The following is a 17059-nucleotide window of genomic DNA, read 5'->3' as shown; positions in this document are numbered from 1 at the left end:
CTAATTTACGTTTATGAAGTATTTATGCATTTTTAATACTGATGCCTCTGGTAATTAATGGGTATTATAATGCGGAAGTTAAAGCACAGTTCGGTGCTGTAATCTCTCCATTGCTGAATTATGCCTTTGTTTGTGTTCGTTTTCAACTAGAAATCAGTAGGAATAAGCCTGGACTTAAAAAGGCTCGAGATCAGTCATGTGAACACCATTGTGGTTTATTGTTATATTTAAGTGCAGTACAGAAGGTAAATAGCAAAGCCAATCGAACATTTTTTTTTCATAAGCATAAAGCTCTGGAACCTTTTACAATAGATACAGAAGAGGCAAAGTCTGTAAATTAATCTAAGTTTAGTTTATGCAGCAAATCTATAGAAAATCTCACAGAATCCGTAGGGCACAGGAAAGAGACTAAATATCATCTGACTCACCCCCAAAACCACATCCTTTTATAACAAAATTCACCATAGAAGGCAATGGAAATCGCACACTGTTGGACTTGGCCCTTTTTGCAGGGTCATCCCTAAACTTTTTGCCTTCCTCCTGCATTTTTTCTGACCTGTTGTTGGCTGTTTTATGACTCTGGGCACTTTACCACTGCTGTTCAGTGCTAAAGTGCATATGCCCTAAGTAAAATGTATATGTTGGTTGGATTCCATGATTGGCTTATTTGGTTTACTGTCAGACCCCAGTAAAGTGCACCAGGAGTGCCCAGGGCTTGTAAATACAAATGCTGCTGGTGGGCTTGCAGCACTGGTTGTGCCACCCACAGAAGCGGCCTAGTAAAATGTGTCTAAGGTCTGCCATTGCAGAACCTGCGTGCAGTCTGGTACTGTCATGCTGACTGAGCAAGTGCACCCACTTCCCAGTCCCTAAACCTTCCCTTAACTTCATATTGGTCACCCCTATGGTAGGCCCAAGGGCAGGGTGCATTGTAAGCATAAGGTAGGACAAGCCCTGATGAGTGTGGCATGTCCTAAAAGTGAATTACAACCATTTTCGTTTTTCACTATTGTAAGGCTACCTGTTCTCCATAGGCCAGAATGGCTGTTAGAATTGTTACATCCTATGATCCTAACAGACCCAGGGAACATGGTAGAAAATCGAGTTTAGTATGCCTGAACTCAGAATAATAAAATACATCTTTTGGTAAAGTTTATTTTGAATATTCTGTGTTTGCAAATACCACTTTTAGAAAGTTGGTATTTGCCTGCCTAACCATTTCAGCCTGCCTCTGCTATGATGTGTATCTGCCTGTCTGGTTTGTGTGAGTGACAGGGCTGGCGAAACCCAGAGGGGCAGGGCTAGGTAGCCTGGTGGTGAAAAGAGAGATTGACATCCAGATGGGTGGGAGGAGTGCACCTGGACTCTGAATAGGGCTGTGCTCTGCCACCACAATGCTGGCTCCACCTCCTGTGGAGTGGCTGATGTCTCTGCCCTGCACCCTGAATAGAAAGGCAGAGTCATGTCAACAAAGTGCTCAAGAACTGGTTTGGACTGGGCAAAGGCCCCTCTACCCCAGAGGAACAAAGGAATTAGGGGTATAAGTATTGGGACCCTGCTCCCAAGAAATTAGATCCTGCTTGACAAGAAGAACCTCTGCCTGAGGAGAAGGAACTGGGAAAGCTGCAAGGAGGAGTACTGTCCCTGACCTGGGGGATTGGCCTGCAGTGGTTGCCTTGCTGCTGAAAGGAGAGGAGAAAGACTACAAAGACTTTATTTCAACTTGTGCTTAAAAGATCTCCAAGGGCTTGTGCTGAGCTTGCCCCCTGAATGAAGTCCCAGGACCAGTGGACTTCACCCCCCAGCTCCCCAGAGTCTTTTGGAAGTGCCTGCTGCTGTTGTTGGGCCTTCTGAGGGACTGAGTGGCGCAAGGAGCTGGAAGCGCGACTCAGGAAGGAGAAGCGTGCCGCCGTCGGAGCTGTTGTCGCATCTCGCAAAGGGTGTCGCCGCTGCAGCATCGCATCGAGCGGAAGCGTCTCGCATCATTCCGGAAGTGTCTCGCAATGCCGAAGAAGCGTGTCGCCATCGCAGCCATCGTAGCTGGCGCATTGCACCGCATCAAGGGAAGAGTCTCGCATCGAGGAAGAAGCGTGTCGCCATCGCAGCCATCGTAGCTGTCGCATTGCACCGCATCAAGAAAAGCGCCTCGCATCCACGGAGAAGCGTGCTGCCGTCGGAGCTTCTGTCGTCGCATCGCGTAAAGGGGTGACGCCGCTGCAGCATCGCATCGAGCGGAAGCGTCTCGCAAAAAACGTCGGAGAAGAGTGCCGCTGCCAAGGCCGCTGTCGTCGCATCGCGTAAAGGGGTGACGCCGCTGCAGCCGACGCATCGAGACGAGTCTTCTCGCAACATCGGAGAAGCGTAACGCATCTGGAAGATCTTCACGTCTTTATTTCTTTGCACCAAAAACTTCATCGCATCAGCATCGTTGCAACACTTTCGTTGCCCTGCGTGTCGCATCTAAGGTACATTGACTTAAAGTGTCGCAATTAAGAGCTTAAAAGAACTAAGCAAACTTCTACCATCTAAAGTAACAGTATTGTGTATTTTTGTCGTTTAATGGTCTTGTGGTAACTCTACATAAAGAATCCTTATTTTTAATATAAAAACCGGTGTGGTGTCCATTTGTAGTGTTGTCACTTGGTTACTGTATGTGTTCACAAATGCTTAACCTATAACGCTCTGAGATAAGCCTTGACTGCTTGCGCCAAGCTACCTAGAGGGTGAGCACGGGTTATTTTAGGAGTGTAACCCCTTACCCTGACTAGAGGAAAGGTTCCCTGCTTGTCACAGGTACCTACCTGTGCCAACCAGAGAACCCGGATTCCAACACACACGGTGAGCAAATAATTCAGCATGTCATCAAACCATAATACAGTATTATAAAACGTCATATAGTACTATCATCCAAACACTATCTTGCTAGATGAATACTGATAAATCTGCTTTGAACTAATTTTTTCTTCATTTAAAAAAAGTCATCATTTTTTCTATTCATCATTTTCTTAAGATGTATTTTTTTCTCTGTTTCTTTTTTTTCCATACCAGACTCTGTTTCAGGAGAAGCAAGATCTTTCACAGATATCCTTGAGTTCTGTGATCCTCTCTTCATCCAGCATTTTAATTGATGTAATCATAGGACTTTTTGTGTTTTATCGTCCTTATTCTCTCTTTAACCACTTTATCGCTGGGATCCAAAACATTCTTTCCTATTCAATTTTATTCTCTAGTTTAATAACAATTTTTAAAAAAATCCAATCCTTGAGGGTTAGTAAGTTTTCCACCAGCCATTTTGTTACAGATTTCTCTTTTTCCTAACAAGATAAGTTGGAATAATAGTTGTCTTTTCTGTATGTTATCCCTTTGTGTACCCAGACCCTTGTATTCAGTGCCAAAAATAATTAGTTGAGGGCTTACGTCTAGCGATTCTTCAGATATATCGGCACATGCATCACTTACTTCATACAAAAATGTTTGGAGGGCAGGATATTCTGAACATGTATGTAAATTGTCTGCCTTTTGGATTCCACACTTTTTGCAATTATATACCTGGCTCCTCGCCATTTTCGGGAGCTTTGCTGGCATTATATATATTCTGAAGTGTGAAAATGGGATTCTTTTTTAGACTTTCGGTGGTGGCATTGAAACACAGTGTTGCCATAAGGTTTCCAGTTCTTGACTTGGCAAGTTTTTCTCCCATGTTGCATATGGCAGTGCCATCTTTTTTCATTTGCCCCACACAGCAATGTACACATACCGTTTTGCTACTTAATTTTTGCTTAGGACTTATGTCTTGCATTTCCATATCCATGGGATCTTGCTGTTTCAAATTCTGAGCAGAAATCCAGTGTGTGTTCAAATCTCAAGATATTACCCTTAGGCTCTCATCTGTCTCTTCCCATTTGAGCAGACCAACCTCAAGTCTCCCTACTGAGGTATCTCATCATCTAGCAATGGCTTTGACCGTTGGTCTTTCATGCTCTCTGGCATACAATACAAAACAATGCATTTTATAGAGCGCACAGCTACCTAAGCAGGTATCCCGGCGCTAACAGTAAGAGTGGCCTCTGAGTTCGAGGGCAGAAACCAGCTCAAGAAGAGGTTTTCACAGAGTCAAAGAGAAGCGTTTAAATCTTTTTCCTGAAGGCCGTTCCGGATGGACAGCTTCTCAAAACCACAGGCAAGGCATTCCACAGTCTGGCTTTCTTCTTGATTTAACAATACGAGGGGTTTGAATCTTGCCATGTATCCTGTCAGGCAGTCATGCCGGTAGGGGGGTGGGTGTAGGGGGGGTGGTCGGGGGGAGGGTCGTAGCATGGGGTAGTTGTTTGAATCTTGTTTGGTTGCTCCAATTACACGGGGGTACCTCCTGCATGGGGACTCCGCGCTCTGCGAGTATATGGTATGCCTACGGGTGGACGCCGGGTGGTGGGCTTCTAAGGATTATCCTGCAAGGTTGCTGGGGGGGCAACGCTTTACCCCATATACTGCGGACTCATAAATGGGACGTTTATGTGATGGGAGTTGTATATTGACATGCCCAGGCAAGGGATAGTTGTTGATTGTACTGCTTTTTGAGTGTTTAAATGCAAATAAAAATATTTACCAAAAAAAAAACGAGGGGTTTGAAACAGTTTAAGATTATTAGAGCGAAGGATCGCACCTGGGAAGAGAGTTTGAACTGACGCCTAAGATAAAGAGAACACCTGAAGTTAAAAATCTTGAAAGCAAAAGTGAGGGCCTTGAACTGAATCCTTTTACCAATCGGCTGCCAGTGAAGTTGGTGCATGTGATTAGGCATGGGACGCCAGGGAGGAAGTTTAAGGGTCTGTCGGGCAGAAACTTTTAGATTCATCTGTAGAGGATGTATATGAAAGGAAGGGAATTCAAGATATAAGCTATTGGAATAGTACAGTTTAGGAAGTGATCTTGGCATGCACAGTGGTCTTCTGCTGGTCCACCGGAATAAAATGCATCCGACGTCTGAGAGATATGAGTCAGTTAAGGTCAGCAGCAAATTTAACCCCCTGGTTTCTGACCACAGGAGAGGGACGAGGAGGATTGCTCATCTCAGATGGCCACCAAAAGTTTGAGTCGGGTAAAATTTTAGAAAGCCAAAAAATAAAACTTCAGTCTTGTCTCAGTTCAATTACAAAAAGTTGATATTCATCCAATCTAGTATTTACCGGAGACAGTTTTAAAATAAATCAATGTTGAAGGAGCATTTTCATGAAAGACCAGGAATAGCTGAGTATCATCAGCGTAGGAGAAAACTCTATTTCCAAAAGACTCCACAATATTGGCCAAGGGTGCCATATATGTATTAAAAAGGGTAGGTCTCGGAGTCGAACCCTGAGGAACACCACAATTCAAAGGCTTAGCTGCAGATGTAAAAGGCGGGAGAATGACTGACTGAGTGCGGTTGCAGATAAAGGACCTAAACCAAGACAAAGCATGATCCGTAATACCCATGCCTTCGAGTCTCTCAAACAAGATAGCATGGGAGACCACATCGAAAGCTGCAAAGAGATTGAGCAGCACTAGCATAACTGGGGAATGTTGGTCAAGATTGAGTTTAATATACTCAGAAACCTCGAGAAGAGCAGTCTAAGGACTATAACCGTACATTCTTGGGATTATTGGGGCTAAGCTGCTATAATACTTCAACCCCCATTTTCGCCTCATATTCTACCATACTCTAGCTAATGCCCTCAAAGTTTTTTGCCAGGTTTCTTAAAATATTTTCGTTCACCAAATTTATATAAAAATGTTCCTTGTTTTTGTTGTTGTTTTTTTTACTAATTTTTATTGGTTTTCTGAAAAAGCCATACAAACAGCCCCATGGACATCATCGGAAAATAGCTGGGAAGGGGTCATGTATTACAATTATATACAGTAATATTCTTGCGATTGTCCCAGAGCTGGCAGCATGCCAAGAATTTCTTCAAGGGGTTTCCAGAAGTGCCTCGCCAATTCCCCGCTACCTTCCCATAGGTAATCCAGCATACAGCTCTATTCGTGTCCAGATATGTTACAGTCCAATATAAAAGTCTTCCTTGTTGACATATTTTGTTGGTCATGTCACAATAGATTAGCCATTTCTTATATTAGTCAGGTGTCCCTATCAACATCCTACAGGTTTAAAATTGAAAGGCCAACCAGTAAAATAGGTGTCTGTGAGCTGTAGACCACCTTTCAACAGTTTTCTTCATAGCTTTTTCCAAGCTAGTCTGCATGTTTTAAATGCCCAGATGTACTTGTTTAAATTATCCTGTATTTTCTGGATATCTCTTCTGTCAAACTCTAGTGGGATACAATTGAACAACAAAGTTATTTTAGACAGTATACACATATCTTGATTAGATTGAGACACCCATAGATAGTTAAATATAGATGCTGCTACTTCCTCAAAAGGATATTTATGTCTGTTGATACCTTTGATAGTTTTTTTGCGCTGAGCTCTTCTAGTTTCTGTTTGATGTTGATCCACAGGTATATCATCACTTTTACTTTAGTCACGGTTTTTGAGTTCCATGTTATAATTTCTGCTTTGTCTTAATTTAAGTGGTATCCTGAGAATTTAACGAACTCAAGGTGCTTCTATGAAGAGCCAGATCTTCAAATTCTTGTGGAACTCAAGAAGTGAGGAGGATGCTCTGATGTGTTAAGGGAGGCCATGCATATCTTGCTTTTGCTGATGCAGGGAGTGTGTGCAAGTGATAGTTGTTGTATTTGCATCTTTTACTTGCATAGAATATGGAACCCTGCTGGTCAGAACAGTGGGGAATGTTCTGATTCAGTCAATTTTAGTTGCTGCTGGTTGTGGAGGTTGGAGGACGTTTTCCTGATACTTGAATAAAGAAATTTCCAATTACCTTCATGTATCTTGGATTTAATAATAGTGAGGCAAAGCGTAAGTGTTTGGTGGGTTGGTGAAAGAGTATGCAGCTGAGCCAGTGAGCTTCCTGAGGTGTAGTGTGATGTGGATGTGGCATGAGTGGTTGAGTATGAATCTTGTGGCTGCATTCTTGATGGTCTGAAGTCTGTGTAACAGTTTATTGGAGATTCTGGCTTAGAGAGTGTTGCCGTAGTCTAGCCTGCTTGGTGCTAAGTGCTTGTGTGACGTCTGGTGGTATGCGTAGGATGTGGAAGTCGGCGATGCTCACTTCTTTGACTTAAGCCGTCATATTGAACTTGTCATCTAGGATGATACCTAGATTTGTTGAGTTATCTGTGGGTGTTGATCCTAGCTCCGACAGTGACCAGCTGTAATCCCATGGGGATGTCTTCTTGATGAAGACTAGTACCTCCATCTTGTCGGTGTTGAGCTTCAGCCAGTTGGTTCACATCCAGTCTGCGATCATTCTCATGCAGTTAGTGAAGGTGTCTTCTGGGGGTGATTGTCTTGCCTGTCAGAGAGAGAATGAGTTGGGTGTCATCGGCATAAGACATGATGGTGATGTTTTGTGATTGGATGATGTTGGTGACCCATGTCATGTATATGTTGAAAAGAGTGGGGTTGAGGGACGATCGCTGTGGGACACCGCATATCAGTTTCTTGGTCTCTGGTGTAAAGGGAGGCAGCCTGACCCTTTGGGTTCTTCCTGTGAGGAAGGAGCAGACCCATTTCAGAGAGGATCCTTGTATTCTAATCTCATGGATCCTTCTGATGAGGGTGTTTTAAGACACAGTGTTGAAGGCCGTGGAGAGGTCGAGCAGGATGCGGGCCACCATTTCTCCTTGGTTTAGGATGTTTTTAATGTTGTCGGTGGTCTCGATGAGTGCTGTTTCGGTGCTGTGGTTCTTTCTAGTTGGCCTATGCCAGCACAACATAGATCACAGCATTATCATTGCAACTGCAAAATGTTCCTGTTGTAAAGCAAATATTATTTATTATAAATAAAACCAACTGATTCAATCTCCTTAATTCTCGTATTAAGTTGACCCAAGTTAAGGATAATTGGTAATGCCTTGTATGTTAAGGACCTTTAATTCTCAATATAAAGTGGTTCAAAGATCCTTGATGCTCACTTTATAAAATCATCAATTTTCAAAGCCCCGTGATAAGGCACATTTTAATTCGAAATGTTACTATACACTGATGTTGTGTTTCCCGCCACAAATGTTACTTGTTTTCATAAAAGGTTTATATTTTGGAATTTTTCACTGTAAAAGCCAAAGTCTTGGGAACAACATTTTAAAAAAAATTAGACTGGTACAGATTCCATGGCCTATTTACTTTACAAGCATGTCTTTGTACTTAAAACTCAACTCAGGTTCTTTCAGTTTACCTTTCTTTTGGATTTCAGTTGGTGAATGACTTACTTCAATGTAGTTGTTTGTGTCAACCCCTTCATGTGTATTTAACTGTGTTTCTGTAATGCATGCTTACATTCTCAAGTTTTCCAAGAATGTAATTGTGTCTTGCCAGTTGTATGATTCACTTATTGCATTTTTTGTGTTTTCAGTGAAAATGGATTTCAGGAAGGATTAAGTACCCTAGGTCTAATTTCTGGGCTCTTTTCTTCAACCTGGTCGATTGGGTAGGTACAAAATCTCTATGCAGTTTTTGCTGTAGTAGTAGTTATTTTCATGATTTGTTTTAGTTATATTAATCTACCACAGAACCCTCTTCACACTTGGGCATCTCAAGTATTCTTTAGCCATGGTCAGCACCCAAATTTCGAAAATAAAATTGGTAATACAGATTTTTCTTGCCATTGATGTAACACATTATTTATAAATTTTAGCTTCCTAGAGGATTTTTTGTCAGCGTTTTGATAATACATTTTTACCATTTTAACCCTTCTTAGAGATTTGTATGGGTTTGTGTTTTTGCACATTAACAGCATTAACAGTGCGAGTTATTCAGTTAGACATACAAATTCACATGTATAGACTGATGTAATATGACTGGTGTTGAAACAAATTTCCTATGACACAAAGAAGTGTATTTTTCTGATAATTATTACCCTTGCCACATTTCTGTGTAAATCAGCCTCTTGTCCAAGATGGAAGTCATCTCTGTCACTCATTCAGTGCTTGCACAGATCCTCCTCCCTTAGGTTTTTCAGAGCACAGTCAAGCTGAAATCTGCTAAGTTACTGTCCACTGGAATAATTGTTGTCCTGTTCCTGATTAACTTCTGCAGTCAGCTATAACTCGTAACATGTATCCTTTCTTTCCACTGGTTAACTGAGACCTATTCTTTCACATAACACTAAGGGCCTGATTACGATGCCAGTCAGACCAGCTTCCATGGTCCTGTTGGAGGCAGTCTGACTGCCACTGTCTCGTCGGAAGCGGCAGATCCGACTTCTGGATTATAATGCATGCATCCTGTACTTCGACTGACTGCTAAAAGACCGTGGACTTCCACAACCTTTTTCCACCCGCCGAGATGGCGGTTGAAGAAAAACAGCATCCATAAGGCAGCCGACTGTCGTCTAGATTATGATGTGAGTTTCCGATGACCCAACTGTGGCAGTCTGACCGTCTGCCTCGAGTCGTCGTAAACAATTGATTTGAGGTGCATACTCACTAAAATCAGCTTCTCCACGACAGTCTCCAGCGTGAATCCCTTTCTCCAAGTCTACCCTACACTGCAGCAGTTGAACCCCGAAGACTACAACCCTGTGGGCACCTGAATGCAGGTAAGTCCATAGTTGGCATGTATCCCCATTGCCTGGACTGTGCACGCATCACATCACTCTAGAAATAGGTGCATGGTGCACAAGGTATATCCCCACATGTCATGAATGTGTCTGTACATATCACACGTTTTCTGTGATTTTGCACGCACTTGCAGCGACATACTCGGGGGTATATCCACAGCCGTAGATGAGACCGCCGCTGTAACAACGGTTGCATCGTAATTCAGCGGGGGGAACTTTTCCAGCCTCAGCAGTTGGAATCGGATCGCTGCCATGGCAGTAGGTTGGACGGTATCGTAATCGGGCCCATATTGTTGATTTAACATATTCTGTTATGCATCTCTAGCGCCAGGACACCCAACGGTAGCAGCGCGCTTTATAAATCCCATTAACATAACATAACATAACAGCATGTCTGGATGACATTCGCATAGAGGGTCTTAAATAATTATGAATGAAATTAGATAGTGCTTAAGTGGAAAGGCATTATGACGTTTATTTTTCATGTGCTCATATTTGCTGAAGAATTGATACATTTACTTGCACCACGATGAATATGCAGGAGCGTTTAATATTTAAGAACAATGTGTAAAAACTCTTGATTTTGGGGATGAACCAGAATATTTTCCTGTAGACATAGATGCTCAAATGGATGCTTTCTATCGATTTTGCAGCCCTTTGGGACTTATAATCATTTCTGATTTTCACATACTCCTTATAATTCTGTTTTAGAGAGCCTTTATGGCACTGAATCTGTACCACTTACTTTGAATTTTGTAATTAAAATGTTCGAGGCATATGAGCTGCAGATTACACACTGTGCATAGATCGCCATCTGGTGTTGGGCCCGGATGTTTGCAGTTATTTTTCCTCTTGGAAAGTCTTTGGAAGTCACGAGGTATGTGACTCCTCCTTTGGATCGTATTGCGCATGGGCTTCGGCTCCCTCCTCAGATTGTTTTTTTCCGCCATCGGGCTCGGATGTGATCTTCGCTCTCCGGTTCCGAACAGTTTCCAGTTCTTCTATCGAAGCGCAATCCTCACCCTAATTCGCGGTATTGTTTCGATCTCGATCTCCACACTCGGCGCGGTTCTCATCAATCGAGACCTTCGATTCCAGTCGACGACGACGGCCTTCGGGCCTACCCAAGCTCCGGTCCTGGCTAATGGAAAGGACTCCCTTCAAGAAGTGCCCTCGATGTGGGTCCAAATTACCCCACACCGATCTCCACGAAGTATGTAACCCCTGCCTCTTCCCTGAACACGAGGCTCGAGACTGTCCGGCGTGCAAGTCCTTCCGGTCCAAGAAAACCATTCGAGACCGAAGGGCACGAAGAACTATGTCACACTCGTCGACGGTGATTCGAGATGACATCTTCGGGGAAGGCGTCGACGCTCCAGAAGGACAACACACGGACGAGGGACTCGTCAGCGCCTCCGAAGCCGACGATTCAGAAGTGGAGGACATCACTCCGGCGCAGAGGGTGGTGAGTACCGAAGCCCCCCCACCCCACACCCTCGACGGCACCGAAAAAGGCTTCGGTCACGCCTTCGCCTCCAGGCCTAGGTAAGACCAAAGACACTGCTTCCCACACCGCACCTTCAGGACCGGTAAAGAAGCCGATTAAGCCTTCCGGCGGCTCGGGCTCAAGCCAGCCCACCGTCGGTGTCGAGAAACACTCCTCCACACCGACGCCGAAAAAGAAGATGGCCTGCTCCTCGGCACCGAGCTCCATACCGAAACACTCGGCACCGAAAACCAGCTCCAGCTCCTCGGTACCGACACCATCCCCAGAACCGAGCAAAAAACACAAGGCCACCGACACCGATATCTCGAAGCCGAAAACCATCTCGCCACCAACTAAACAGACAGCCCTTTCCAAGCCGCATAGTTCCAAACAGCGGACTAGCACAGATTCTAAAGCGAGAAAACTAACGGCCCCGGTGCCTTCGGCACCGACGGACAAGCCACCCTCGGAAGAACTCTTTACACCTGATCCATTGCAAAAGACAGTGATCAAGGACCCCAAAACCGGACATTTGATGCTCAGCATCAAAAAGAGACAACTGGAAAAGCCTGCCCCAGCTCCACCTCCAAAGTGGAAGGACTCTGCTACCTCCCCTTTCCGAATGCCCTCACCCCCTCCACCTTCCCCTCCTCCACCTTCTCCTTCTCCACCTTCTCCTTCTCCACCTTCTCCTTCTCCACCCCCACCTCATCATTCCCCCACACCCTCTCCGGATGATGATGATAATGATAATATCTATGATGACATAGGGGACGTGCCCCATGACTTACCTACAGGGGACCCCACTCCCACAGGCTCCCCAGACCCATGGGACGACTATAACATCCCTGACATTCCTAACGTCCCACAAGATGATCTCTACCCTTCGAGACCATCCCCACCAGAAGACTCATTAGGGTTCAACCACTTACTCCAGAGGGCTGCACACTATCACGGGGTGAATCTCCCTACTGACCCCGTGGAGGAGGACTTACTTCTCGATACTTTTGACACTACGCATAGGGCCACCGCCATACTGCCCATGCTCAAAGGAGTTATTAAACACGTGCCGGAGGTCTTTTAAGACCCAGTCAGAGCCAGGGTCATTAACCCGATCATTGACAAAAAATAGATAGTCGCCGCTACAGATCCCGCCTGCATCAGAGGGCCAGCACCACTAGATTCCCTAGTAGTGTCTACAGCACGAAAGAGGGCCAACTCCCAAGCGTCAGGCGAAGCACCACCACCTGACAAAGAGTTAAAACTCTTGGACGCATCCGGCAAGCGCACTGCATCCCAAGCTGCCAATATATGGCGTATCGCTAATACACAAGCGCTACTGGCAAGATACGACAGGGCCCATTATGACGAACTAGAAGCCATAATGCAACACCTCCCTGACAAATATAAAAATAGGGCAAACGAGTTAATTCAGGAGGGCAAAACCATTACTAATACCTCCATCCGCTGTGCCCTAGATGCAGCTGACACCGCCTCCAGAGCCATTAATACCAGCATCCTTCTCCGTCGCCATGCCTGGCTCAGGATCTCAGGTTTTAAACCAGAAGTTCAAGCTTCCATCCTGAACCACCCCTGTGACCAGGAACATCTGTTCGGCCCAAAAGTGGATGAGGCCCTAGAAAAAATGAAAAAAGACACCGATACGGCAAAATCTATGGGAGCCTTACAATCACACCCTCCCAGGCACTCCTTTCGCCGCTCTTCCTTTTGGAGCACATCCAGAGGCTACTCCTCTGACACCGCTTCCACTTCATATAAGGCCCCTACCCAATCCACCTTTACAAGGGGTTACCAAAGAGGCGGCTACAGAGGCAACAATAATAAAGGCAGAGGCAAGACAAACACAGCCCGCTCTGCCTCCGCACCTACCCAATGACTCCCCTCCACTCCCCCCAGACCATCCCACTCTGGTCGGGGGCAGACTCCAAAATTTCCTTCCTGTCTGGACTACCATCACCTCAGACAAATGGGTAACACAAATAATTCGGTCAGGCTACTGCCTAGAACTAATATCTACCCCCCCAAACATTCCAACCAGACAACGCCCAATGTTCCAGGAACATCTAACACTACTAAAGCAGGAGGTAATCTCCCTCCTACAAAAAGGGGCGATAGAACAGGTTCCTACCAACCAACAAAATATGGGGGTCTACTCCCTATATTTTCTCATACCAAGAAGGGACGAGAGTCTACGGCCCATCCTAGACCTCAGGCCCCTAAACAGATACATACACACAGACCATTTTCACATGGTAATACTTCAGCAGGTACTGCCACTGCTTTCCCACAACGATTTCCTGACCACTTTAGACCTAAAAGACGCCTATTTCCACATTCCTGTGCACAACGCTCACAGGAAGTTCCTCAGATTTGTAGTGGACGGCCAACATTACCAATTCAAAGTACTCCCATTTGGAGTCACAACAGCACCACGAGTATTCACCAAGTGCCTAGCAGTATTGGCAGCACACTTGCGGAGACAACACATCCATGTCTTCCCATACCTAGACGACTGGCTGATAAAAGCCAGCTCATACAACCAGTGTGTACAACACACGCACGCCACTATCCAGCTACTTCACGAACTGGGCTTCACAGTAAATCACGCAAAGTCCCATCTACAACCATCCCACGTAAAACAATACCTCTGTGCCACCATAGACACCTCAAGAGCGCTAGCCTACCCCAGTCCTGCCAGGATTACAAGCATTCAGGTTCTACGTCACAACACTCCCTTCCAGCTCGAGTGTTCATGCAACTAATCGGGATGATGGCCTCTTGCATATTCATAGTACCTCACGCAAGACTCCAGATGCGTCCTCTCCAAGAGTGCTTAGCGCGCCAATGGAACCAGGCCCACGGTCAGTTAACAGATCTGGTGTTGGTAGATGGTCGTACCCATCGCTCTCTGCAGTGGTGGACCACCAAAAACCTTTCCAAAGGCCGACCGTTCCTGGACCCGGTTCCTCAGATAGTACTGACAATGGACACATCACTCTCCGGCTGGGGAGCTCACCTATTACATCACACCATGCAGGGCAGATGGACACCTCAACAAAAGTTACTCCACATCAACCATTTGGAGTTACTAGCCATCTTTTTAGCCCTAAAATCTTTTCAAGCACAGATTTCAGGCAAGGCAGTCCTAGTCCGCACAGACAACATGACAGCCATGTACTATATACCAAAACAAGGCGGCACGCACTCTCCACATCTCTCTCAGCTAGCACAGAGCATATGGCGATGGGCCATACCCCAGAAAATTTTTCTCCTAGCCCAACATGTCCCAGGAGTCCAAAACACTATGGCAGATCTGCTCAGCAGATAAACGCAACAACTCCACGAGTGGGAACTCCACCCGCAAGTTCTTCACCCGTACTTTCAAATGTGGGGGCATCCACAGATAGACCTCTTCACCACCCACGAAAATGCCAAATGCCCAAGCTTCGCCGCCAGATATCCACACCCATTGTCCAAAGGCAATGTGATATGGATGAACTGCTCAGGCAGATTTGCATACGCTTTTCCGCCTCTCCCACTCATTCCACTAGTGGTGCGCAAACTACAACAACACTCCCTCACTAATCCTAGTAGCTCCAATTTGGGCCAGACAACCGTGGTACACCACACTGCTGGAACTATCTGTAGTACCGCACCAACAGTTACACCTCTCTCCACACCTCTTAACCCAGAACCATGGAGAGATCAGGCACCCCGGACCCAGCTCAGCTCAACCTTGCGATCTGGCTCCTGAAATCCTAGAATTCGGTTATCTAAATCTTCCCCCTGACTGCATGAACGTCATTAAAGAGGCTTGGCGCCCACCACACAGCCAAGTGGAAACGTTTGGTGGTCTATTGTCACAACAATACCATCAATCCCCTAGATGTGTCCATTCAACACATCATAGGCTATTTACTACACCTACAAAGATGCAATCTAGCCTATACGTCGATTAGACTGCACCCTGCAGCCATAGCAGCTTATCTACAAAACAGGCAACATCTATCACTTTTTAGAGTACCTGCCATTAAGGCCTTCATAGAAAGGCCTCAAACGAATAATTCCCCCCAGAGTGCCACCCTCACATGTGTGGAACCTAAATATCGTTCTCACCAGACTAATGGGGCCTCCCTTTGAACCTCTACACAAATGTTAACTTCAATTCCTAACATGGAAAACCGCCTTTCTTGTAGCCATCACTTCCCTCAGAAGGGTCAGTGAGATACAAGCACTTACCAGTCAAGAACCTTTTCTCCAAATGCACCATAACAAGGTTGTTCTCCGTACCAACCCAAAATTCCTCCCTAAAGTCATTTCGCCTTTTCACCCAAACCAATCTGTAGAACTACCGGTATTCTTCTCGCAACCACAGACCGTTGCAGAAAGAGCTCTTCACACATTAGATGTCAAACGAGCCTTACTCTACTACATCGAGAGACCACAACCTTTTCGTAAGACCAAACAACTGTTTGTCTCTTTCTCACCACTACACAAAGCCAACCCCATCTCCAAGTCGGGAATAGCTAGGTGGATTGTCAAATGCATTCAGATTTGCTACCGCAAAACGAACGCTATACGTTCCCCCTAAAGCCCACTCTACACGTGAAATAGGGGCTTCAATGGCATTTTTAGGGAACATCCCATTAGATGATATCTGCAGAGCAGCTACAATGTCAACACCACACACTTTCACTAAACACTATTGTGTAGATGTGCAAACTAAGCAACAGGCTAGTGTGGGCCAGGCTGTACTCAAAACATTATTTCAAACCACTGCAACAAGTACGGGTGGTCGCCGCTAAGGATGGGTACTGCTATATAATCGATGCACAGTGTGTAATCTGCAGCTCATATGCCTCGAACGGCAAATGCTACTTACCAATATGCATCTGTTCTTGGCATGTAGAGCTGCAGATCTACACACGCCCACCCACCTCCCCGGCTACCTTTATCTGTTCCAGTTTATCTTATTTAGATAGCACACACGGGCATCTTCACTGTTATTACTACGCGCCATCTTTCCCTGCTGGCGAAAAACAATCTGTGAGGATTGCGCTTCGATAGAAGAACTGGAAACTGTTCGGAACCGGAGCGCGAAGATCACATCCGAGCCCGATGGCGGAAAAAAAACAATCTGAGGATGGAGCCGAAGCCCATGCGCAATACGATCCAAAGGAGGAGTCACATACCTCGTGACTTCCAAAGACTTTCCAAGAGGAAAAACAACTGCAAACATCCGGGCCCAACGCCAGATGGCGATCTATGCACAGTGTGTAGATCTACATGCCAAGAACAGATGCATACTGGTAAGTAGCATTTGCCTTTCATTGTTCTAGAACTCGCTGATTGAGTGGACCAATCGAAGTTAAAATTGGATTCATTTAAATGCTTTGTATTTTCTCCTGATTTGAGGCTTTAGGGAGTGCCTAAATGTGGAGGCATATTGCCTCATGAAATTGAGGTTTAAAACCATCTCCAATACAGCACATGTGGGAACAGTATTTGAGGTAAAACTTCAGAGTGTCTTGATTTTGGGGTACAGGGATTTTGTCTCACAAATCCTGTTTGAAGAGGACGGTTACCTGTTAAAGAACACCTGCTTTTCTGCTTCCAAAATCCCTTTGTGCCAAGCCTGTTTGCAATTCTGATCCAGAACAATTTGGATTGTAAGTGTGAATAGGGTGGAATAATTCTTGTGCTCGTGACAGTGTAGGAGGTGTTTTTAATGTGCAATAGAGATTTTGAAGTTTACATTAGAAATTGATTTGTCTGCTGTATGTGAAGTGTTTGGATATTTATTGCTGATTCTTAGTTCAGCTAATGGTTTGACTACTTTTGTTTTGATGTATTTTTTAAATTTGTGATTTATATTGTA

At 45.1% G+C, this 17059-nt stretch overlaps 1 protein-coding gene across 2 annotated transcripts in view; it reads left to right on the top strand.

The window, feature by feature from the left end:
- The window catches only part of SLC18B1 (solute carrier family 18 member B1), a 671163-nt gene that overhangs the window by 542887 nt on the left and 111217 nt on the right, over positions 1–17059 (top strand). For both annotated transcript variants that reach the window (XM_085611645.1, XM_085611646.1), the window contains exon 11: positions 8469–8543. In XM_085611645.1, coding sequence (XP_085467771.1) covers positions 8469–8543 — 75 coding nt within the window. The remainder of the gene's footprint in view (positions 1–8468; positions 8544–17059) is intronic.

This window comes from Triturus cristatus, chromosome 6 (genome assembly GCF_964204655.1).
Source record: "Triturus cristatus chromosome 6, aTriCri1.1, whole genome shotgun sequence".
Lineage (NCBI taxonomy): Eukaryota > Metazoa > Chordata > Amphibia > Caudata > Salamandridae > Triturus > Triturus cristatus.
This window is presented reverse-complemented; position numbering and strand designations above follow the sequence as displayed.